The 25,052-nt window shown below is 44.1% G+C and overlaps 1 protein-coding gene across 2 annotated transcripts in view; it reads right to left on the bottom strand.

The window, feature by feature from the left end:
- The window catches only part of CDC42BPB (CDC42 binding protein kinase beta), a 207,285-nt gene that overhangs the window by 120,173 nt on the left and 62,060 nt on the right, over nt 1–25,052 (bottom strand). For both annotated transcript variants that reach the window (XM_073608630.1, XM_073608631.1), the window contains exons 2-5: nt 19,446–19,537; nt 9,474–9,557; nt 7,423–7,518; nt 4,622–4,770 (exon numbers count right to left, since the gene is read on the bottom strand). In XM_073608630.1, coding sequence (XP_073464731.1) covers nt 4,622–4,770; nt 7,423–7,518; nt 9,474–9,557; nt 19,446–19,537 — 421 coding nt within the window. The remainder of the gene's footprint in view (nt 1–4,621; nt 4,771–7,422; nt 7,519–9,473; nt 9,558–19,445; nt 19,538–25,052) is intronic.

Here is a 25,052-nt window from a genome sequence, read left to right as displayed (position 1 = left end):
AACAATAGTTATTTTTGATAATCCAATAAAAGTTTAATAGAAAATAAAAAAAGTCTCTTTTCATGTTGAGTGCTGCCTGTCTACTGGCCAGTTCTTTCCACAACTTCCTGGCTTCCCTGCATGCTTTGCAGCTTCTCCTCTGGTGTTTGCGATTAATTACTAAGGACTACATATCCCATGGTACCTTGCTGCCAGCAAGCAAGGATTCCTGTACTGACTCCGCCTCCTGAAACTCCTTCTCTCATCACCTCCGTAGTACAGAGGGCAGGCTCTGAGAAATGTTTGACACAGCAGTGGCTGCTTACAGGACATTGTGACTACCTGTCGCAAAATTCAAGGAAGTAAATGTGTGGGGATCTTCACAAAATAACTTTACAAAGTTCAATGTGCAATTATGTAAATTTACATTTGACCAATGATATACTTTAAACACTTGCCGACCGTATACTGTATATGTATATACAGTTGTGCTCATAAGATTAGATACCCGGGCAGAATTTATGATTTCTTGGCCATTTTTTAGAGAATATGAACTTTTCTTTCACTCATGGTTAGTGTTTGGCTGAATCCAGTTATTATCAATCAACTCTGTTTACTGTTTTTAAATCATATTGGCAACAGAAACTACCCAAATGACCCTGATCAAAAGTTTACATAACCCCGTTCTTAATACCGTGTATTGCCCCCTTTAACATCAATGACAGCTTGAAGTCTTTTGTGGTATTTGTGGATGAGGCTCTTTATCTCCTCAGATGGTAAAGCTGCCCATTCCTCTTGGCAAAAAGCCTCCAGTTCCTGTAAATTCTTGGGCTGTCTTGCATGAACGGCATGTTTGGATCTCCCCAGAGTGGCCCAATGATATTCAATGATATTGAGGTCAGGAGACTGAGGTGGCCACTCCAGAACCTTCACTTTATTCTGCTGTAGCCAATGGCAGGCCGACTTGGCCTTGTGTTTTGGATCATTGTCATGTTGGAATGTCCAAGTACCTCCCATGAGCAGCTTCCTGGCTGATGAATACAAATGTTCCTCCAGTATTTTTTGATAACATACTGCATTCATCTTGCCATCAATTTTGACCAAATTTCCTGTGCCTTTGCAGCTCACACATCCCCAAATCATTAGCGATCCACCTACGTGTTTCACAGTAGGAATGGTGTACCTTTCATCATAGGCCTTGTTGACTCCTCTCCAAATGTAGTGTTTATGGTTGTGGCCAAAAAGCTGAATTTTGGTCTCATCACTCCAAATAACTTTGCGCCAGAAGGTTTGAGGCTTGTCTCTGTGCTGTTTGGCATATTGTAAGCGGGATACTTTGTGGCATTTGCGTAGTAATGGCTTTCTTCTGGCGACTCGACCATGCAGCCCATCTTTCTTCAAGTGCCTCCGTATTGTGCATCTTCAAACAGCCACACCACATGTTTTCAGAGAGTCCTGTATTTCACCTGAAGTTATTTGTGGGTTTTTCTTTGCATCCCGAACAATTTTCCTGGCAGTCGTGGCGGAAATCTTAGTTTGTCTACCTGACCGTGGTTTGGTTTCAACAGAACCCCTCATTTTCCACTTCTTGATTAGAGTTTGAACACTGCTGATTGGCATTCTCAATTCCATGGATATCTTTTTATATCCCTTTCCTGTTTTATACAGTTCAACTACCTTTTCCCGCAGATCCTTTGACAATTATTTTGCTTTCCCCATGACTCAGAATCCAGAAACATCAGTGCAGCACTGGATGAAAGATGCAAGGGTCTGTCAGGAGTCCAGAAACTCATTGACCTTTTATACACACAAACTAATTACAAGCAAACAGATCACAGGTGAGGATGGTTACCTTTAATATCATTCAAACCCCTTTGTGTCAACTTGTGTGCATGTTATCAGACTAAAATCACCAGGGTATGTAAACTTTTGGGGTCATTTGGGTAGTTTCTGTGGTGATTAGGATTTAAAAAGAGTAAACACAGTTGACTGATAATAAATGGCTTCAGCCAAACACTGAGCAACAGTGAAAGAAATGTTTTTGTGTTATCATTCATATTCTCTAAAAAATGGCCAAGAAATCAAATTCTGCCAGGGTATGTAAACTTATGAGCACAACTGTGAATATATATATATATATATATATATATATATATATATATATATATATATATATATACACACACACTACCGTTCAAAAGTTTGGAGTCACCCAAACAATTTTGTGTTTTCCATGAAAAGTCACACTTATTCACCACCATACGTTGTGAAATGAATAGAAAATAGAGTCAAGACATTGACAAGGTTAGAAATAATGATTTGTATTTGAAATAACATTGTTTTTACATCAAACTTTGCTTTCATCAAAGAATCCTCCTTTTGCAGCAATTACAGCATTGCACACCTTTGGCATCCGTCCACAACACTTTTTTCCAGTCTTCCTCTGTCCAATGTCTGTGTTCTTTTGCCCATCTTAATCTTTTTCTTTTATTGGCCAGTCTCAGATATGGCTTTTTCTTTGCCACTCTGCCCTGAAGCCCAAAATCCCGCAGCCGCCTCTTCACTGTAGATGTTGACACTGGTGTTTTGCGGGTACTATTTAATGAAGATGCCAGTTGGGGACCTGTGAGGCGTCTGTTTCTCAAACTAGAGACTCTAATGTGCTTATCTTCTTGCTTAGTTGTGCAACGCGGCCTCCCACTTCTTTTTCTACTCTGGTTAGAGCCTGTTTGTGCTGTCCTCTGAAGGGAGTAGTACACACCGTTGTAGGAAATCTTCAATTTCTTTGCAATTTCTCGCATGGAATAGCCTTCATTTCTAAGAACAAGAATAGACTGTCGAGTTTCAGATGAAAGTTCTCTTTTTCTGGCCATTTTGAGCGTTTAATTGACCCCACAAATGTGATGCTCCAGAAACTCAATCTGCTCACAGGAAGGTCAGTTTTGTAGCTTCTGGAAGGAGCTAGACTGTTTTTAGATGTGTGAACATGATTGCACAAGGGTTTGCTAATCATCAATTAGCCTTCTGAGCCAATGAGCAAACACATTGTACCATTAGAACACTGGAGTGATAGTTGCTGGAAATGGGCCTCTATACACCTATGTAGATATTGCACCAAAAACTAGACATTTGCAGTTAGAATAGTCATTTACCACATTAGCAATGTATAGAGTATATTTGTTTAAAGTTAGGACTAGTTTAAAGTTAGCTTCATTTAAAAGTACAGTGCTTTTCCTTCAAAAATAAGGACATTTCAATGTGACCCCAAACTTTTGAACGGTAGTGTATATATATATATATATATATATATATATATACACACACACACACATATACACGGTAGCAAGGCTGCTCTGCTGCGCAGGATCACGTACCTAGTACGTAATCCCGCACTTCCTGGTCTGGGGCAAGCGGTTCGCTCCCGCTGTGATTAGACACACCGGGAGCTGATCTGCGGGTATGGCGGACTTGATGTCCGCCAGCACCTGCCGATGCTTTGGTACACAGGCAGAATGGCAGACTCAAGTAGGGAAGGCATGCCTTCTCCTAGTACAAGCACCTCCCCCCCACAGTAGTTAAAGCGGTAGTATAGTAAATTTTTAAACTTTTACCTACAGGTAAGCCTATAATAAGGCTTACCTGTAGGTAAAAAAGAACATCTCTTAAACCTGTACGGTTTAGGAGATATTCCCCTCGCAATGAGCCGCTGACTTCAGCAGCGCATGCGCTCCGGGGATTCTCGGCTGAAAGTCCGGCAGACACCGAACCTTGCCGGAAAGGAGTCTCCAGCGCGCACGCACGGGAATGATGATATCGCGGCTCCGGCCACTCACAGCACCGGAGCCGCCATACCCAGAAGACACGCCGAGGTAAAATGCCAGCTCCCTCAGTGTGGATCAGGTGAGATACCAGCGCGGTGCATACTAGCTCATTATGCCTTTTCCCTTACAGGTGTAGGAGGAAAAAAAAAAAAAAGTCAGCGGGTTTACTACCACTTTAAGCACAGGTCAGGCACATGTTTAACCCTTTGATCGCCGCCGATGTTAACCCCTTCCCAGCCAGTGTCATTAGTACAGTGAACACGCATACTTTTAGCACTGATCACTGTATTAGGGTCACTGGTCTCCAAAAAGTGTCAGTTAGTGTCCCAACTGTCCGCCGCAATATTGCAGTCCCGCTCTAAGTCATTGATTGACACCATTACTAGTAAAAACAATTTAAAAAAAAAAAATAAAAAGTCACTAAATCTTTCCCCCATTTTGTAGACGCTATAACTTTTGCACAAACCAATCAGTATGTTATATAAAATATATTATATATAAAACACTAGATTATTTTTTTATTTTTTTTGCATATGTCAATACAAACAGAAAAAAAATGTAAAAAACGCACAACGCCTGCCTCTACAAATCCACGTTTTCTGCTGCCTTATCGTCCAGGAAATGTACACACATCAGGAGGATGCAGGATGATGTAAAATGCAAATAAATGGAATTGCCTCCACCATTTCTCCTAGCATGAAATTTACTCGGCAGATGCATGGGCATAGAATCATGAGCACAGATGATGACCGTGTGTCTCTATGTAAGCAATGCTCAAGGTCAAGCCGTTTAGGTTACCCAGCATTGTGGGATTGTATTACCTGTGTACATAGTGTAGCTGATGAATGGAATGTATGGCCAGCACCATCTCTGCAAGGTAAAATCTGGCCATGTCTTCCGGTAACCGGTCTTCAAACTTGCTAAGCAGTGTTAGAAGGTCCCCTCCGACATAGTAATCCATGACTAGATACTGCAAGTCAAACAAAGAAGGGAGAAATACTTATTAGCACTCACACCACTTTAGCACTATTGGGTTGCCATAATCATGATCCAAAAAACTTTATGAACTGCACAATCACCACATGACCTTTCTTTCCATCATAGGTGGCAATCACTCGATTCCCTCATCAACATAGTCAGTAGCGCTATTCTGCTCTCCTGGAGAGGGGCACAAAAAGCCTTCCCGGCCGGCAGAATACGATGATTACTGAACAGGCCAAATTTTGATCCATGTATGGCTGGGCTTATGTATGCTACTGGAAGCAGCTTGCGGTGCTTAAAAGTAAAAAGTATTTCACTTACATTTAAATAAATTAATGCGGTAAAACTCTGAGTTGGCCGGCTCTCGATTGCAGCCGTTGTTCCGGAACTTGCGTGAACGCAGTAACGTCGCTCCTACCTATGCGTTTCGTCACAATTGTCATCCTGGGGCTCTCCAGGATGAAGTCAATTGTGACAAAACACGTAGGGAGGAGTGAAGTGCTGACATCACCGTGTTCATGCAAGTCCTCCCGGAACGGGCTGCAATCGAGAGCCGGCTCAGAGTTTTACTGCATGGATTTGTTTAAATGTAAGTGCAATACTTTTTATACTTAATAAAGTCACCCAAAGATTTTATGCTATGGAAGATTTTATTTTCTCTTGGGGATTATCTGGCAACATGTACCTGTGAATGGTAAACATCTGGGAAGACGCTGTGACCTTTGCTGCATATTTGAAGGCCCGGGCTGGGTATTAAGCCAGAAGCAAATGTGATCTCCTGTGATAGGAGATCAACAGGAGTCGGCTAGCGTCAGTGTGCGTGGAGGTGGAAGGCACATCTTTTCTCATCACTATTCCTGCGTGTATTGTGTGCTGATTTTACATTGGAGATCTACTATCAATAAAATGGACTGTTTATAGTGTGCTTGATCCATTTTTATTCATGATTTTCACTTCATAAGGGTTGAATAAGATTAATTCATTGCAGAGATTCACTTTTATGGAAAATATAGCTCCACATAATATTGGAAGTTGTTGATTGGTGTTTGTGTCTGGCAGGAAGCCGCAACTGCTTTTCCATACTTATTTCATTTTCACTCACTGATTTTCTTTTTTCACATAATTTTTAGGACAGCGCAGTCATGTTTAAACCATTTTGAGTTCTGATCCCTGCCAAGTGCTCTGCATACACTGGGGGGGTAAAACAGCCCACCTAACTTAGTCTAAAGGCTCTCTTCAAACTTTATAACTGGAGATGAGAGGAACACTTACATCAATGTTCAGACAGCGGTTGGCTATTTCCATTTCATCTCCTAACGAGCCCCCGCCCATTTCCCTCAAAGCCCCTCCCCTGCTGAGAGTGTGATTGAAAATTGAGCAAGACACTGCCAAAAACACATACTACATTGAATGCAGGTAAACCATGGCTGGCGGGAAAGGTCAGCGGTGTGCCTGTACAGAGCTTCCTGATGGGTAGATGTCGATGGAGGGGCGGGCGTTCATAGGCAGGATTATATTTTTATGTATACCACCCTGAAGTAACACCCACACGTAATGCTGAGTCTCAATGATTGAAAGAACTGAAATCCAATGGATGTGACGGTGGGCCAGGGACAGTCAAACTAGGAAGGAAGGGATAGAAGAGGAGTGTCCAACCTGCAGTCCAAGATGGCTATGAATGGGGGGGGGGTTTTGTAAAAATGCCTTCACACTTGGTGAACAAATGCGGGCCAACTAAAAATGTGCCTGTGGGCATTGAAGAGTCTGTGCTGTGCTTCGATTTTCCCCACTGCTACTAGGTTCATCAAGTGAAAGGAGTACCACTTGACCATGCAATATGAAGGAAGAACTCCAGGAATTACTTTTAGTATGGACTGGACGCTGTTGGCTAAACTGGACGCTGCTGGCTAAACTGGACGCTGTTGGTTGAACTGGACGCTGTTGGTTGAACTGGACGCTGTTGGTTGAACTGGACGCTGTTGGTTGAACTGGACGCTATTGGTTGAACTGGACGCTATTGGTTGAACTGGACGCTATTGGTTGAACTGGACGCTATTGGTTGAACTGGACGCTATTGGTTGAACTGGACGCTATTGGTTGAACTGGACGCTATTGGCTGAACTGGACGCTATTGGCTGAACTGGACGCTATTGGCTGAACTGGACGCTATTGGCTGAACTGGACGCTATTGGCTGAACTGGACGCTATTGGCTGAACTGGACGCTATTGGCTGAACTGGACGCTATTGGCTGAACTGGACGCTATTGGCTGAACTGGACGCTACTGGTTGAACTGGACGCTACTGGTTGAACTGGACGCTACTGGTTGAACTGGACGCTACTGGTTGAACTGGACGCTACTGGTTGAACTGGACGCTACTGGTTGAACTGGACGCTACTGGTTGAACTGGACGCTACTGGTTGAACTGGACGCTATTGGTTGAACTGGACGCTATTGGTTGAACCCCAAGGACTTGTGTCTTTTTTCAACCAGACTAACTATGTAACTAAAGGAGGTGACGGTGTACAGGGACAAGCAGTGGTTTTGAATTCCACCGATTAGCGCCAGGCACACATTATGAGATTCTGTTCCTACACGTGCAAGACTAAAAACATAAATCCAACCAGATACAAATATTTACCAAATAGTTTTCATCCTGAAAGGCGTAGTGTAACGTAGTGATCCACTGACAATCTCCATTCACCAGCACGTTCCTCTCTTCCCGGAAACAGGCCGTCTGTGGAGTATAAATTCACCAAATTAGATCCTGACACCATCAGGCAACCACCAGAAACTGAACACTAAAAAGGTGTACAAAGTCTACTACTGTACAGAGATAGATGAATGGTATGAATAGAGCTGGCCATACATGTCACAATCTTTTCTTAAATTACAAATTTCAGATGTTCTGGTATTACAGGCGGTTCACAATGGAGCGAGCAAATGAAAAAATTCAGCAACTCTGTTCCAAATCCCTGTAACTAAAACACTGGCATGACCCCTAAAAGAAGCCAATACACTTAAAAGGCCAAAGCCAACTTTTTCTGGGAAAAAAAAAATGCACCCATACCAATTAAAGCTGAATTTACACACCATAGTAATACTGTAAACTCTCGGGAGGTGATCAGGATTTTTTCATTTTATTTTTTAACACACAAGGATTGCTAATAATTGTGAATTTTACAGTTATAAGCAACCATTTTTTCTGAATAAAAACAAATTCATTTAGTGTTTACTATTGTGATCACCTATGATTGGCCTCAGCTAATCACATGGTACAGATAGGCTGTGATTGGCCCCGTTTGTGATCACTGTGACCAATCACAGAGCTCATCACAATGAAAGCCATGAATCAAAGCCCTTCATTGTGTACAATTGTCATAGGACATGCAGCAATTGGCCACGTGGCAGCAGGATGGTACAGTGATCAGACAGATTGCGCTGGAGCACGACCCGTGGGGCGCGATCCTGGGAAGGAATCATATGACGTCCTCCCAGGATAATAGGGCTCCTAACTTGGCCATCATATTACAATAGGGTGGGAGTGAGAGTTCAATAAAAAATTGGATTAGGCTGCAAACGCCAAACACCATAGATAGAGCAGTCAATTACAGCGAATAGGGGTAGAGGTTCTGGATGGCCGCAGGGATATGTTACAACTCCATTTGATTCAGTGCATTTTAAAGCAGAGCTCCAACCCCACATACACATACTGTAGCTGCTGACTTTTAATATTAGGACACTTACCTGTCCAGGGATCCCACAATGTCAGCACGCCATTCGATTTCTCAATTGGATCTCGGGTGCTGCCGGTTTCCCGTCTGAGAGAAACCGGCAGTAAAGCCTTGCAGCTTCACAGCGCGAAGCACGCTGTGCTTTCTGAACAGCCCGGTGGTGGTAAAAAGGAGGAGGGGTGGGGGGCGAACTTCTGGGGTACCTCGCCGTGGAAAAAACAGGTACCCGCTCTCCCCTCCCCCCCCCCAAAAGGTGCCCACAAGCATTTAGTTCCGGGATACGGTCCCCGTTCTCGCACATGCGCAGTAATGCGCCATAAAGTAGACAGGTTGCCATAACAACGGGCAGCGGCGTTGGAAGTGCCAGCCCCGTTTTTATGGCAACCTAGCCCTCTGCGCTGCCCACTGCCTCCTGGGAAATGATGACACACATCTCCCAGGAGCAGTAGCGAGCGGAAGCTACGAAGGAAGTGACGTCAGGAGCCGAGGTGATGAAGGAGGCAGATTTCGAGGGACCACATAGCAACAGGCATAAAAAGGTAAGTAAAAAAAAATTTTTTCTCCAAATGATTTTTTTTAAATTCATTTCATGCACATGACTTTTTTTTTTTTTTTGGGTGGCACTCCACTTTAAGATAGATTGAACCTGCAGTGAACAGATCATTCCAAAAACAATAGCAGAGCTTTTCTAACATTCTAAAAAATCTTTCCATACATCAACGAGCCTGTTCGACAACGGTGACCTCTGTTTCCCAGACATTAACCCCTGCAGTTCTGGTCCATGGAGGCCCAGCCATACAACTCTCCTCCATCAGTCACCCAACATCAGAAGCACAGACAGACAATGCAATGATGTACATGACACTGTGCATGCCCAGAGGCGATGTCACGTTCTGCTTCATCACGTCAGCTCGCTGTTTTCTTTTAAAGACCCCCCTAGATATGAAGGCAGACTTACTTCTGCTCTCTTGAGCATCTCCCATTTGTTTAGGATTTTCATGGCGTATATACGCTCGGTGCTTTTCATTCGAACTACAGCAACCTACAAAAAGAAAGAAAAATGGGATGATATATAGATTAATAGAACAGTAAAATCAGATTCTGGCTTACTTAACATTCACTTTCATTCAGGGTATCGAAAAAAAAAAACTTAATCTCCTTATTCTCCACAAATTAAAAAAGGATTTCAGGTATTGATATTTTTTACACAGTTACATTGGTCCACCTTGGATCGATGCAACTATGTATATACCATACCTGGCCGATGCTCCTGTAAATCACTGATGAAAAAATGCTGTAATGGATGCAAAGCATTCTATGATTGGACAAGGTGGAGAGGCAGGGTGGTGAGGTCATGCTCTCCGTCTAGTACAATCAGAGAACCCTATGCACTTATTGAGAAAAAGCAAACCATTCTCGGAATGACACCCATGCTGAACAGCCGATCTGTGATCTGAATGCAGCAGGCCAGCTGCTAAGCATGGCAACCTGGAAGCTAGTAAAGATAAGAGTAGCGTATACATTAGTGATTTCCAGCTTCAAGGGCACCTGGCAGGTCTGGCATATACTTTGGAAAGTGATTGGATGTGGGGCCGAAGGAAGAGTTCCGAGTCCAGGATAACACCTAGCACCCTGGCATGTGGGGGATGGGCTGATGGCTGTGCGGTTGTATCAGAATTGTACGAGGAGGAGGTAAACTATATGGCCAATCATCATCATCTCACTTATGAGTTTTTTGGTATCCTTCTCCAAACCCCTCCACATCTTGTGTCTGTAACAATCTCCACACTTCTGGGAAGGCTTTCCATGAGATTTTGGAGTGTCTTAGTGTCCATTCAGCCAGAAAAATATGGATAAGATCAGGTATTAATGGTGGATGAGAAGACCCGACTCACAATCAGTTTTACAACTCATCCCAAAAGGTGTTCAGTAGGGTCAAAGCCAGGGCACAATGCAGTCCACTCAAGTTCCTCCAAACCAGACCTCATCAAAACATGTCTTCGTGGAGCTGGTTTTGTACAGGGGGAGACAGTCATGGACACGAATTCCCCCAGACACTCCAAAATCTCATGGAAAGCCTTCCCAGAAGTGTGGAGATTGTTAGACACAAGATGTGGGGGGTTTGGAAAAGGATACCAAAAAACTCATAAGTGAGATGATGATGATTGGGCCTTCCCCAAAATGTTGTTAAAGTTGGATGTGCACAATGGTCCGGGGACCCGTTCATTCCATGCATGTGCGCTGGTGTCCAGAAACATGCAGTTCAACAGTTATGGTGTGAGCAAGCCCTGAAATGTCTTTGGACTTTTGTAATGGGATATCCAACAAGCTCATACACTTCTGAACTTGCTCGTTGCCTATGATGTCCACATCCGTGTTGAAGCCAGGACAACCTCCGAGATGCAAAAAAACATATTTATTCTTTCTTTCAAGGAAATATGCAAGACAAAAAAGTGACCTTTCAATAGCATATTTTACATTTCTCACTCGCCTTTGTAAAGGGAGTACGAAACTCAGTTCTAAAGGCTGTCACTGCCCCACCTCCCACCAGTGTTTAGGATAGATAGTAAATAGCATATTGGTGACACCCAACCTTACAGGAGTGCTGTGCCTCCTGTAAAAGCTTTAGGTGGCCTATGGCAACTCAACTTGAGCTCTCTTCCTCCTTTAAGAGCTTTAAGTCTTCCTCACATGGACAATCGTGTCTGTATAGCGCGTGCATGCTCAATTTCTAGGTGCTGTGTGCAAGGCAGCACACTAAAGTCTATCAGGATGCAGAGGCTGAATGGACATAGCTGCAGGCTGTGTGGGTGAGCGGCCCTGAACACAGACAGTGGGCACTCACGCCTGTCACATTAGGACCAAGACCGGGTCTTTGCAGCCACTCTGTCCTAATAGACTTCAATGGGTTGCCTGTGTGCAGCACCTGATGTCGAAATGCCGGCAATAAATGGCCAGTTCATGCTATATGACATCCTCGTCCATTTGAGCAAGACCTTACATGGCATATGCCAGGGGTCTTCAAACTACGGCCCTCCAGTTGTTCAGGAACTACAATTCCCATCATGCCTAGTCATGTCTGTGAATGTCAGTGTTTTACAATGCCTCATGGGATGTGTCGTTCCATAACAGCTGGAGGGCCGTAGTTTGAGGACTCCTGGCATATGCCAACGCAACCTGAGAGATTTCAGGTATTTACACAAGCTGAATTGCTAAATAGTTTTGTGATCCTGTGAGGAGTGTATCTGTAAACTGAAGTGTGTTCCTGTATATATTCCTAGATTTGTTGTTTAACCACTTACAGACCGAGCCTCTTTTTGAGATGTGTTGTTTACAAGTTAAAAACTTTTTTTTTTTTTGCTAGAAAATTACTTAGAAAAAAAATATATAATGTTTGGGGGTTCTAACACCCTAGAGAATAAAATGGCGGTGGTTGCAATACTTTGTCACACCGTATTTGCGCAGCGGTCTTACAAGCGCACTTTTTTTTGGAAAAAATACACTTTTATTAATTAAAAAATAAGACAACAGTAAAGTTAGCCCATTTTTTTTTTTTGTTATATTGTGAAAGATAGATCTAATGTTAGATCTTCCAGAGGGCAAGTGGTTCGTTAAAGTGGTCAGAACATCGAAAGCAGGCTTCGGATTGGCTGCAAGGCTCCCTGCACTTTCCTGTACCTAAGCCTATTAATGGAATACATAGGTTGTGCCCTTCCTTATATTGGCACCTATTTATGTTGATGCCCCTGCCTTCTTTATTTCCAACTTGTAGCAAAAAGCACTCAGGTGTCCTTGGAATGTTGGCAATACAGAAGTTTTTGTTGCACTATGGTGCCAAGTGATAAGGCTCCGGCACAAAGTGTTATATGAAGTGTGTTGCAATCGGTGAGGGCGAAGCCAGAACCAAAGTGTTGATCAGACGTCTTCTCTGGTGAGACATGACACAACTCTCCTCTAATATGCTTTACATTCCTGGCACTTTCCATGACCCAAAGATGACTCAAGTCCATAACCACATCTCACAAACACAGCTTGCTGAAGCCATTTCCTATAGGGCTGCAAGTTTTGCAAGAGGGAAAAAGCATTGGAACCTCAGTCGTGGCTTTATTGCCTGGAGTAGGAGGTTAAAAGCAGGTCTTCTCTGCATTTGAGCGCCACAACCCAAAAAAACTATTTAAAACCAGAGCTCCAGTCTCCCCCCCAAACAAACTAACAGTCAGCAGCTACAAAATACTGTAGCTGCTGACTTCTAACCACTTTCTTACCAGGGCACCTAAACCCCCGTCCTGCCCAGACCAATTTTCAGCTTTTAGCCCTGTCACTCTTTAAATGACAATTGCACGGTCATACAACACTGTATCCAAATGAAATTTTTATCATTTTTTCCCCACAAATAGAGCTTTCTTTTGGTGGTATTTGATCACCTCTGTGTTTTTTATTTTTTGTTAAAAAGTCTGAATTTAAAAAAAAAAAAAAAAAAAAAAAAAAAAAATACAAAACCGTTTTATATTTTGTTAATAAATTTTGCAAACAGGTAATTTTTCTCCTTCATTGATGTATGCTGATGAGTCTACACTGGTGGGCACTGACAAGTGTCAATAATGGGCAGCACTGAAGGGCAGTGATAGGCACTGATAACTGGCAGTGATGGGCACTGTTAGGTGACACTGATGGGCAGCACTGCTAGGTGGCACTGAATGGCACCACAGGTGGGCATTGATAGGTGGCACTTATGCACTGGTGGGCACTGATTCGTGGCACTGTGAGCACTGGCAGGAGGTACTGGTGGGCACAGATGAGGCGGCTTCCCCTCTTCCTCTTCGGGACCAATGTCCCTTGCACAAAAGTCGGCGATTACCGATCTTCTGTTTACATCACGTGATCAGCTGTCATTGGCTGACAGCTGATCACATGGTAAGAGGCCGGGATCTCGTTGACTCGGTGATCACATCGCGTCGGGGAGCATGCAAAGGGGAGGACTTCTATTGACGGCCTCCCGGCAAAGTAGGTCTGCGCTGTAGCCATCATTCAGCTATAGCGCGGATCTGAAGGGGTTAATATGAGGACACTTACCTGTCCTGGGATCCAATGATATCCTCACCCGAACTGTTTCATTATTCAGCTCTGGGTGCAGGTGACGGGCATCTTAGGTAAGGAAAACCGGCAGTGAAGCCTTCCGTCTTGACAGCCGGTTTCCTATTGTGCATGTGCAAGTTGTGCTCCCCCAAGTCCCAGAACCTGTGCCCCCAAGAAGGCTGTGGGGGTAAGGAGGAGGGGCCGGACGTCTTCGTAGTTCGCCGCGGTACCCACGTCCCACTCCTCTGAGGACCTTCAAAGACTGGGTCCCCCTTTATTTGGAATCCACACCCTTGGACCTGTAAGGCACCCTTCTGGTTCACTTGGGCAAGTAATAGAGCAGGAATACCATTAACAAGGGTCCAGTGCCATAAAGGACACATTACAGGCAAAAACCTCGTTCTTGAACAGAGGCTCGGGTGCCATTCACTTTAGCTTTCTTGCCATCCGAATGGATCCAATTATAACATCCTCACTGGGACATCATTGAAGAATTTGAAGAGCTTCAACAGCTCTAACGATCACCTTCAAGACACTGGCAAAAAGGCACTTCCCGTGTGGGAGGGGTTATATGGTAGGAACCTTCTTACTATTGGCTGCCAGTGTCCAATCACCTAAAGGTAGCATATAGCCCAGATAGTCATTTTTATGGTGCTCTGTGTCCCGTGATGTACGATAAAGAAAGTGGCAATTGTGGCAGTAAAGGGTGCACACAAGCGAAGCCCCCCCCCCTTTTGGGGGGGGGGGGCTCTGCTTTAATTCACGGTTGACATTCAAAGCACCCCCCCCCCCCCCCCAATGCATCCATGTCTCTATGCTTTATTTTGCTGAGAAATCATTTTGAAAAAATAACCCCAGGCATTTCTGGCCGTGGCCATCTTGAGTAAGGGCAGATGATTCCTGTTGCATTAACTTCCTGGAACCCATCTGCCCTTAGCTATTGCAAACAGGTAGAGGGTGTGCTTAGCTGAGAAAACCCCTCCTGAAGACTCCCGGGATGGATGATATTATTTGCCTAGGCCTGGAAACCAGAAAGCAACTAAATAAATGTAAAAAAAATTTAAAAAGTTTGAAACGCGTAAACATGATATACTTATCTATTTATTAATGCTTGCAGCATGAGGATTATAAATAGTCAATGCTGATTGAGAGAGTGAAGTCCCACTTTAATGAAGCTGGAATCCCAAGTTATATCTATTTATTTTGTATAATTCCTATCATCCAATATTATACGGGTGGTGAAGAAACAAGGAGAAGGTAAATATCGGGTCACCTTGGGTTGTGATAGTGATTTGAATTGAAGCGTTACACCGCAACATTCAAGTCCAGACACAAGTTTATTCCAACGCAGGCGTATTTACAAAGTCAACGCATTTTGAGGCCTGTAACTCCACCCCATTTCATCAGGGCTTGAAGAAATTGAAACGATTAAGGTAGAAGGGCTCAAAAATTAACCACTAATCCTTAGGTGGATGTCATAGGATGTCCTGGATTTTAGGTAGTGTTATCTGAATGATGTCTGCAGCTGCAAGCATCATCCAGATATCTTTTTTTTTTCCAACAGGCGATTCCCTGCAATGTAAAAGCAATCATAGCAGCTGTGTAGCCCCTTGGTTGCTTTTACAGGCGGCGGGATAGGAAGCCCGGCCCTCCTGCACCGTGTGATCAGGAAGCCGGAGAACGAATCATCCGGCAGTGGTTTACCATAGAGATGGCCGGGGACCAGATGGTCCCCAGCCATCTCTATGACTCTCGGAGGCCGGAAGCAATGTCATGACCTCACTACCGGCAGATGTAAACTGCTGTTTTTTTTAACTGGAAATCCTGAGATTGATTTATTTTATTTTTTTTGATCTCAGGCTTTCCGGCATAGAAGAGAGATGTGGGGACTTATAGACCCCAGATCACTCCGTAAAGACGACCTGTCATGCCCTATTCCTGTTACATTCCTTGTAATAGGAATAAAAGTGATAAAAAAATTAAAAAATTAAAAAGGGAAAGTGTAAAAATAAAATTATAAAATAAAAATTAAAGTGCCGCATAGGCTCGCACACAGAAGCAAAAGCATATGTAAATGGAAAATTTTAGAGTGAGAGCAATAATTCTAGCACTAGACCTCCTATGCAACTCTAAACTGGTAACCTGTAAAAATTTTGAAATTTTTGGATAGCTGTCAGCGCACTCTGCATACTTCCATCTAAATTAAGCTCATAACGAGCGAAGAAATAGAAGTGCCCATAGCGTAACCCAGTAAATTAAAATACTTTTATTTAAAAAGCAAAGTGATCCCATATAGATGTACACTTACAATGTAATATAAGCATCATCTATGATACATGCTTATATTATTTTAATACACTGTAAGTGATAGCTGACAGCTATCCAAATATCCATCCACGGATCCAGTCCTATTTAAGTGAACTAAGTCCGTCGATATTAAACAAGTGAAAGGCACGCTGTTAACCCGTCACCTTCTGATAAGCGAATTACCTATAGGGGATTCCCATAAAAGCAATGTGGTGAAGGATTTATCTGGGATTTTGATCAGCAGAGAGTTGACATTCAACATTCTTTATAAACGGATCAGCTACCACCCCACACCCTGCTGTACACAATTAAGACACAAGTGGAACTTTTCATCTTTATTTATATTTTATTTCACATATGAACTTCTTAAGCGCTGCTAATGTTTTAAAGACTTTGGGTTTTTTAACATATTTTTTGATACAGTTTACTTTTTTATAGTAGCAGCTATATATATTTTTATTTATCCTATTTTTTTTTGCATGAGCGCTGAGGGAGAAATACTTTGTTTCTGTTTAGTTCTCATTGTTTGTGAAAGTTTGAAAAATCGCTGCGCAAATATCATGTGACATAAAAAATTAGCAACGACTGCCATTTTATTCCCTAGGGCCTCTGCTAAAAATATATACATATAATGTTTGGGGCATCTAAGTAATTTTCTATCAAAAAAAAAAAAAAAAAAGATGATTTTTACATGTTGGGGAAGAATGTCAGAATTAGCTTGGGCTGGAAGTGGTTAATGAATAATTGGTCCCAATACTACGCTTTTATTAGCTGATTAATATTTTGAAGGACTGCAGCTTCTTCATGAAAAGAGCAATTTGTCATCTTGCATTACTCTCTTGCTTGCCGGTATCACTATCTGTAGAGATTTTCCCACATTTCCTGTGTGTTTAGGAATGGTTAGGTCTCATTCACAATTCTTATAAGGTCAGGAAAGCAGAGATTAGAATCGGCGGATTCTTGTGGCAGGAATCGCAGGTGGTTGAGGACAGCTGCAGCCAGGAAGCCTCTCAAAGCAATGGCAATCTGTCCACATATATCCACACATACTGTATAGCAGTTACCTGCAGCTAGGGACAGATAACTGGCCCGTGGACGCAATCTGCCTGGACCCAGGGCCAATCCTCTGTCCCTAGCCACAGGTAACCGCTGGATGTGAAGATACATGCAGACAGCCTGGGCACAATTCTTTTGTATGGGTTTAAAAGCTGCAGCTGTCCAAAACTACCTCTGATCCCTATGGCAGGAGTCCTCTAATTTTTGCTGCAGGAATCTGCTGTCCAGACCTTTTAGGACACGTGAATGAGGCCTTATGGCAGTGGTGGTGAACCTTGGCACCCCCAGATGTTTTGGAACCACATTTCCCATGATGCACTGTGCAGTGTAGTTGAAAATCATGGGAAATGTAGTTCCAAAACATCTGGGGGTGCCAAGGTTTCGCCATCACAGCCTTAGGGGAATCTTTCCAGTACCCACTTCCACTAGCCCTACCACCTCCCCCTCCTGCAGCCCTCCTAACACTTTAATATGCAGAGTCTGGAGGAAAGGAGGGGAAGGGGGGACATGACTGAAACCTTCAAAATACATCCAGGGGGTGAATTAGGTTCAGGAAGGCACTTTTTTTTCAATATGAAACCAAAATCAAGAATACGGGGACATGACCTCTAACTGGAGGGAAGTTCAAAACTAATCTTAGAAATTGTTATTTTGCTGAAAGGGTAGTTGATGCTTGGAATAAACTTCCAGCAGAGGTAGCGAGACCGTCAACAGTAAATGGCTTCAAACATGCTTGGGACAAACATACATCTATAGTCGGACAATAAAGTTAACAACAAAAAAAAAAAAAGGGCAGACTCGATGGACTACTCTGTCTTTTTCTGCCATCCCTTTTCTATGAAGGAAGACAGCACTGGACTCCAGGCACCGATACTTACCCGATTTTTAAAACAGCTTAACCACTTGCCGACCGCTGCACGCCGATATACAATCGGCACAATGGCAGCGGTGGGCAAATGGGCGTACCTGTACATCCCCTTTAATTGGCGGGGCTAGCGGGTGCCCGCCACGTACAGCGTGACCGTGCCTGCGGACTCAACAGCCGCCGGTGTCCCGCGATCATGTCACGGAGCCGCAGAACGGGGAGATGTAAACAAGGCATTTCCCTGTTCTGCCTTATGACATGACAGATCTACTGCTCCCTGTCATCGGGAGCAGTGATCGCTCTCATGTCCTAGGTAGCCCATCCCCCCCACAGTTAGAATCACTCCCTAGGACACACTTAACCCCTTCATCGCCCCCTAGTGTTTAACCCCTTCCCTGCCAGTGACATTTTTATAGCACTGATCGCTGTATAAATGCCAATGGTCCCAAAAATGTGTCAAGTGTCCGATTTGTCCGCCATAATGACGCAGTCCTGATAAAAATCGCAGATCGCCGCCATTACTAGTAAAAAAAAAAAAAATAATAAAAATGCTATAAAATCTATCCCCTATTTTGTAGATGCTATAACTTTTGCGCAAACCAATAAATATAGGTTATTGCGATTTTTTTTACCAAAAATATGTAGAACACCACATATCGGCCTAAACTGAGAAAAAATTAGCTTTTTTCAAAAAAAAAAAAAAAAAAAAAAAAAAATGGGGATATTTACTATAGCAAAAAGTACAAAATATTGTGTTTTTTTTTTTTCGAAATTGTTGCTCTTTTTGATAATAGTGCAAAAAATAAATGCAGAGGTGATCAAATACCACCAAAAGAAAGCTCTATTTGTGGGAGAAAAAAAAACGTCAATTTTGTTTGGGTGCAACGTCGCACGACCGCGCAATTGTCAGTTAAAACAACGCAGTGCAGAATCGCAAAAAATGGCCCAGTCATTCAGCAGCCAAATCTTCCGGGGCTGAAGCGATTAAAAGCTCAACCCCATCTTTTGACAAACTATACATACTTTGCTTGGACCAGCTTGGCCCAAACGACGTGAGGCCGCTGGATGTGCGGTATAACCTGTATGTAGCTGCACTGTGTTCCGGGTTGGAGCCGAGACTTCCGATTTCATACCTGGAACTAAATAGGGTCTATCACAGCGGCGCTCAGCCATTCAGAGAAAGCAACGTATTCTAGCAAGGAGTCAGAGAGGCGGGCTGATGACGTCACAACCTCCGACTCAGCCAATCAGAGGAAGCTTTGTGTTCATTGATGGAATACAATCGCTTTCTCTGCATGGCTGAGCGCCGCTGTGATAGACTTCTTCGGTGTTCCGGATATGAGACGGGAAGTCTCGGCTCCAACCGGGAACACAGTGCGGTATTCTGTATGTTACCACAGCTACATATAGTTTATACCGCACCATACAGCCGTCTCACATGTTAGTGAGGGACAAAGGTGGCCCAAACAAACTATTCAAAGTATATTAAAAACATGGAGTTGAGCTTTATATGTGGCACGTTCTAATGAAACCTGGAATAGCCCACAAAATTATCTACCCCCACCCCCCACCCCTCAAAAAAATATAAATAAATAAAAACATTAGCCTATAGAAAAACCTACTTACCTCTCCAAATGCTCCCCGACCAATAACTTTTATAACCTCAAAGTCATCCCGATGAAGTTGCATTCCCTTCAGTAGCTGGGTGAAAGGTTTTGCTGTGGAAAAAGAATACAAAAAATAAATTTACAGAACATTTTGCCCTATTATCCCCCCATTTAACCACTTGAGTACCTGCCTTGTAATGCCCCTTTTATTAGCAGTCTATTTTTGTGTTTTCGGTGCTGCAGAACTAAAAAAAACTTCTACAACAAGAACACCTCACCTCCTCCATTTCTTCACCACGAGGAATAACATCTAGGTGGGCTTTATAAACCACCATAAACAATGAGATGATCGGAGTGAGCCATCAACTCAACAGCAAAATGACAAAACGCACACAAGCTGGTTGGGGGGTTCTTCCATTATAAAACCATGAAGGCTACAGGAACTGACATGATGAATTCGGTTTATTTCCATGGCACCAACATATTCCACAGCCCTTCAGACACAACCAGCCAAGTTAGTCCCTTGCAACCAGGAAAGCTTCCATCATTCCTGCACAACCATGAGATAATACACAGGTGGGCAATGATCTGAAGGTTTCTGGCCATAGACGGAGCGATTTTCTTTCCTGCAACCACGGCTACAATAGCTGCTAACAATCACATGAAAAAAACGCCAGGCTGGTAGTAGCCAATTTGATCGATTAACTTGGGTACATTCAGCCTGCCCATACACGGTCCCTGCTGAACCAGCCAATATTTGAACCATCTATGGCCAGCTTTAGGAAGCCAGAGCAGTTATTCGAAATATGCAGAAACAAAATAAATATAATCCTGTGGCTCTTTACATGCTGACCAGAACTACAGGACTCTGACGAGATCAACGAAGCCAAATCAGTACTGTTCATTGATGCAGAAGGCGCGCATCAATACAGAAGGCGCGCATCGGTACAGAAGGAGCCCATCGGTACAGAAGGAGCCCATCGGTACAGAAGGAGCCCATCGGTACAGAAGGAGCCCATCGGTACAGAAGGAGCCCATCGGTACAGAAGGAGCCCATCGGTACAGAAGGAGCCCATCGGTACAGAAGGAGCCCATCGGTACAGAAGGAGCCCATCGGTACAGAAGGAGCCCATCGGTACAGAAGGAGCCCATCGGTACAGAAGGAGCCCATCGGTACAGAAGGAGCCCATCGGTACAGAAGGAGCCCATCGGTACAGAAGGAGCCCATCGGTACAGAAGGAGCCCATCGGTACAGAAGGAGCCCATCGGTACAGAAGGAGCCCATCGGTACAGAAGGAGCCCATCGGTACAGAAGGAGCCCATCGGTACAGAAGGAGCCCATCGGTACAGAAGGAGCCCATCGGTACAGAAGGAGCCCATCGGTACAGAAGGAGCCCATCGGTACAGAAGGAGCCCATCGGTACAGAAGGAGCCCATCGGTACAGAAGGAGCCCATCGGTACAGAAGGAGCCCATCGGTACAGAAGGAGCCCATCGGTACAGAAGGAGCCCATCGGTACAGAAGGAGCCCATCGGTACAGAAGGAGCCCATCGGTACAGAAGGAGCCCATCGGTACAGAAGGAGCCCATCGGTACAGAAGGAGCCCATCGGTACAGAAGGAGCCCATCGGTACAGAAGGAGCCCATCGGTACAGAAGGAGCCCATCGGTACAGAAGGAGCCCATCGGTACAGAAGGCGCCCATCGGTACAGAAGGCGCCCATCGGTACAGAAGGCGCCCATCGGTACAGAAGGCGCTCTCATCAATACAGAAGGCGCCCATCGGTACAGAAGGCGCTCTCATCAATACAGAAGGCGCTCATCGGTACAGAAGGCGCTCTCATCAATACAGAAGGCGCTCTCATCAATACAGAAGGCGCTCTCATCAATACAGAAGGTGCTCATCGCAAAAAATTTTGCTTCAATACTTACCTTTAATCCAGCGCTGTGATCTGCAGTAATTCTATGCCACCCCTAGATGTCCTCAGTCTTCTAGCCGGCATTATTCACCCTGCTTTTGCTGGAACCATGGCTCAGTGGCGCTTAGCTTTCTTGACATGGTGGAAGGAGGGGGGGGGGGTCAGGTACATCACCAAAGGGCTGCACAAAAAAATTATGTGAATATTCATTATCAGAAAAAGCAGGCACAAAACAGGTTAGTCAAAGACTATGGGAATGGTAAAAGATGGTCAGAGACTGTGGACATAATCCAAAAAATTATCAGAGACTGCAGACATGACACAAGAGATGGTCAGAGACTGCAGACATGACACAAGACATGGTCAGAGACTGCAGACATGACACAAGACATGGTCAGAGACTGCAGACATGACACAAGACATGGTCAGAGACTGCAGACATGACACAAGACATGGTCAGAGACTGCAGACATGCTGGAGGAGGCTGCTAAAAATCATTACTATAAACAGGGCAATAAGGAAACTCTGATTAGTGTCTGCAGAAGCCGAGAGGGACAAAAGTGCCAAAGGGGTGTATGTGGTCCCTGGGCCATGGACAAACCCCTGAGGGATACATCATCATGCCGGTCTGGAGTGTGTGTTTGCTCCGGGAAGGGGAGTAGTCCATTGATAGGAGTTCCCCTTTAAAATTCAATGGGCCTACAGGCCCACCATGCAAAACCACATTTTTTTCCTAAAGTCATTCTCCATTTCGGCAGAGAGGACATGGCTGAGTCTCCAAGGAAACACCATCCGAAGCTTCTCACTTGTACGTTCGATCACAGTACAGGGACTTTTCTCATTCCCACAATGTAAGCAATGTTGACATTGCAAAAAACCCTGCTAGATATTTGATATAATAAGAAAAAATACAAAATAAAATGCAGGAGGGGGGAAAAAAAAAATCGAGCTGCTGTTGCAAGACTTAACATTCCTGATGACAACCGTCTGACTAGTAAGATTGTAAACACAAATACATTGAAGCATCGGTCAACTTTAAAGAGGAGTCTGCCTGCCTGACTACACAGCTCTATAAAGACTTCTGGAATGTTTATAGTTCTCGTTAAAAGACAGTGTGTAAAATTCAGGAGGTAAAGGGGAACTTAACCCTCTCCAAAAAAAAAAAAAAACAAAAAAAAAAAAAAAAAAAAAAAAAACAAGGGCAGTAAAATGAAGAGGTTGAGCCGTGGTGGTTTTACTGCCCCGGCCTCCCGTCCGAATAAGGACATGCAGCCAATCAGGGCTGTACACATTCTGCAGCCCCCTGCTTCACTGTCACAAAGAAAGTTAAAGCGGAGTTCCACCCAAAAGTGGAACTTCCGCTTAAAGTACTCCTCGCCACATGACATGCCACAATTGGCATGTCATTTTTTTTGGGGGGGGGGCGGGGCTGGGTACTTGGTTTGGAGTGGGACTTCCTGTCCCACTTCCTCCTTCCGACCGCCAAGGCGATTCCTAGGCGGCCCCACCCTCCCGTCAATGTTCTGGGACACGTGACAGGTCCCAGAACATTGTCTGGCCATTGACGGAGCGCGGCTCGCACATGCGCAGTGCACGCCCGGCTATGAAGCCATAAACTGTCACAGCCGAGCGCCCACACTCACAATGTCAGCTCTGCGATGAGGAGGGCGAGAGAACAGAGGCTTCAAGCGGCCAGGTCGCTGGACCGTGGGACAGGTGTGTCTGTTTATTAAAAGTCAGCAGCTATGCTTTTTGTAGCTGCTGACTTTTAATAAACTCAAAAAACAGGTGGAACTCCGCTTTAAAGTGTTACTAAACCCCGGAGCCTGAATTCACTATATCTGGTCTCCCACAGTACACAGAACATGGAAATGCAATTATTATAGTCAAAAAAAACTGCTAAATACCTTTTCTCATCAGCAGTATATATAGCAGTCTTGTGGAGGAGGACAACGCTCGGGTCGTCTAGGTAATTTTCCCCATTCAGTCTGCGGACTGAACTTCACTTGGATCCCCCCATGCAAACTAAACAGCATGGATGGAGGAATTGCCACTATTGTATTCTGACAGCCAGCATCCACAGCTGCCAGAATACCTGAACAGTGATTGCAAATGATAGGATGTAGTCAACTGTTCGGCCCAACAACTTTCCACCTGGCTTGATTCATTTTTGTTAAACTTTTTTTTTTTTTTTTTTTAAGCCTGGTGATGCCGACAGGGCCACCCACGTCTCCAATACGAGCCGGGTATGGCTAGAATAAGTCTGCAGTGATGGTTCCCATATTTCCGTCCTGACAGCTTCTCTTTAGGGCTCATTTACACTTGCTTCGGCTTCAACATGGCTTCGGACACGCTTTGTTAAAGCTCTCTGAACACCAGTCAAAGCCTGTCACTAAATAAAACAGTTAGCTTACAGTCCTGTTTATACCTTGCTTTTGCTAAGCTTCAAAAATTATACCCCATGTAGCTTCAGTGGTGCTTCAAAGCCTCCATAGAAGTCTATGGCAAAGCTCGCTCGAAGCCCCACCAAAGACACACCAAAGACACACCAAAGACACACCAAAGACACACCAAAGACACACCAAAGACACACCAAAGACACACCAAAGACACACCAAAGACACACCAAAGACACACCAAAGACACACCAAAGACACACCAAAGACACACCAAAGACACACCAAAGACACACCAAGGAACCAAAGACACACCAAGGAACCAAAGACACACCAAGGAACCAAACACACACCAAGGAACCAAACACACACCAAGGAACCAAACACACACCAAGGAACCAAACACACACCAAGGAACCAAACACACAAAAAGACACACCAAAGAACCAAAGACACACCAAAGACACACCAAAGACACACCAAAGACACACCAAAGACACACCAAAGACACACCAAAGACACACCAAAGACACACCAAAGACACACCAAAGACACACCAAAGACACACCAAAGACACACCAAAGACACACCAAAGACACACCAAAGACACACCAAAGACACACCAAAGACACACCAAAGAACCACCAAAGAACCACCAAAGACACACCAAAGACACACCAAAAGACACACCAAAAGACACACCAAGGAACCAAAAGACACACCAAAAGACACACCAAGGAACCAAAAGACAAACCAAGGAACCAAAAGACACACCAAGGAACCAAAAGACACACCAAGGAACCAAAAGACACACCAAGGAACCAAAAGACACACCAAGGAACCAAAAGACACACCAAGGAACCAAAAGAGACACCAAGGAACCAAAAGAGACACCAAGGAACCAAAGACACACCAAGGAACCAAAGACACACCAAGGAACCAAAGACACACCAAGGAACCAAAGACACACCAAGGAACCAAAGACACACCAAGGAACCAAAGACACACCAAGGAACCACCAAAGCCCCAAGCAAAAGCAAGTGTAAACAGGAATGTAAGCTAACCCATTTTAGTTAGTGATAACTTTGACTGGCATTCACAGAGCTTTAACAAAGCCTGTCCGAAGCCTTGTTTTGAAGCAAATGTAAACGAGCCCTAAAGGGTTAGTTCACCTTTACCAAAGAACCGCCTATGCAGGTATGAGGTCCAAGTAGATAAATGCAATTAAAAAAAAACTGTGCCACATTGACTTAAGTTGGAAAATGCCCCTTGCTGTATTTGTAGGCCATTTACATACCTCCTGAAGCCTCTAG

The sequence above is a fragment of the Aquarana catesbeiana genome, linkage group LG13 (genome assembly GCF_042186555.1).
Source record: "Aquarana catesbeiana isolate 2022-GZ linkage group LG13, ASM4218655v1, whole genome shotgun sequence".
NCBI classification, from domain to species: domain Eukaryota; kingdom Metazoa; phylum Chordata; class Amphibia; order Anura; family Ranidae; genus Aquarana; species Aquarana catesbeiana.
Note: the sequence above shows the minus strand (reverse complement) of the source record. Positions and strands in the feature narration are given on the sequence as shown.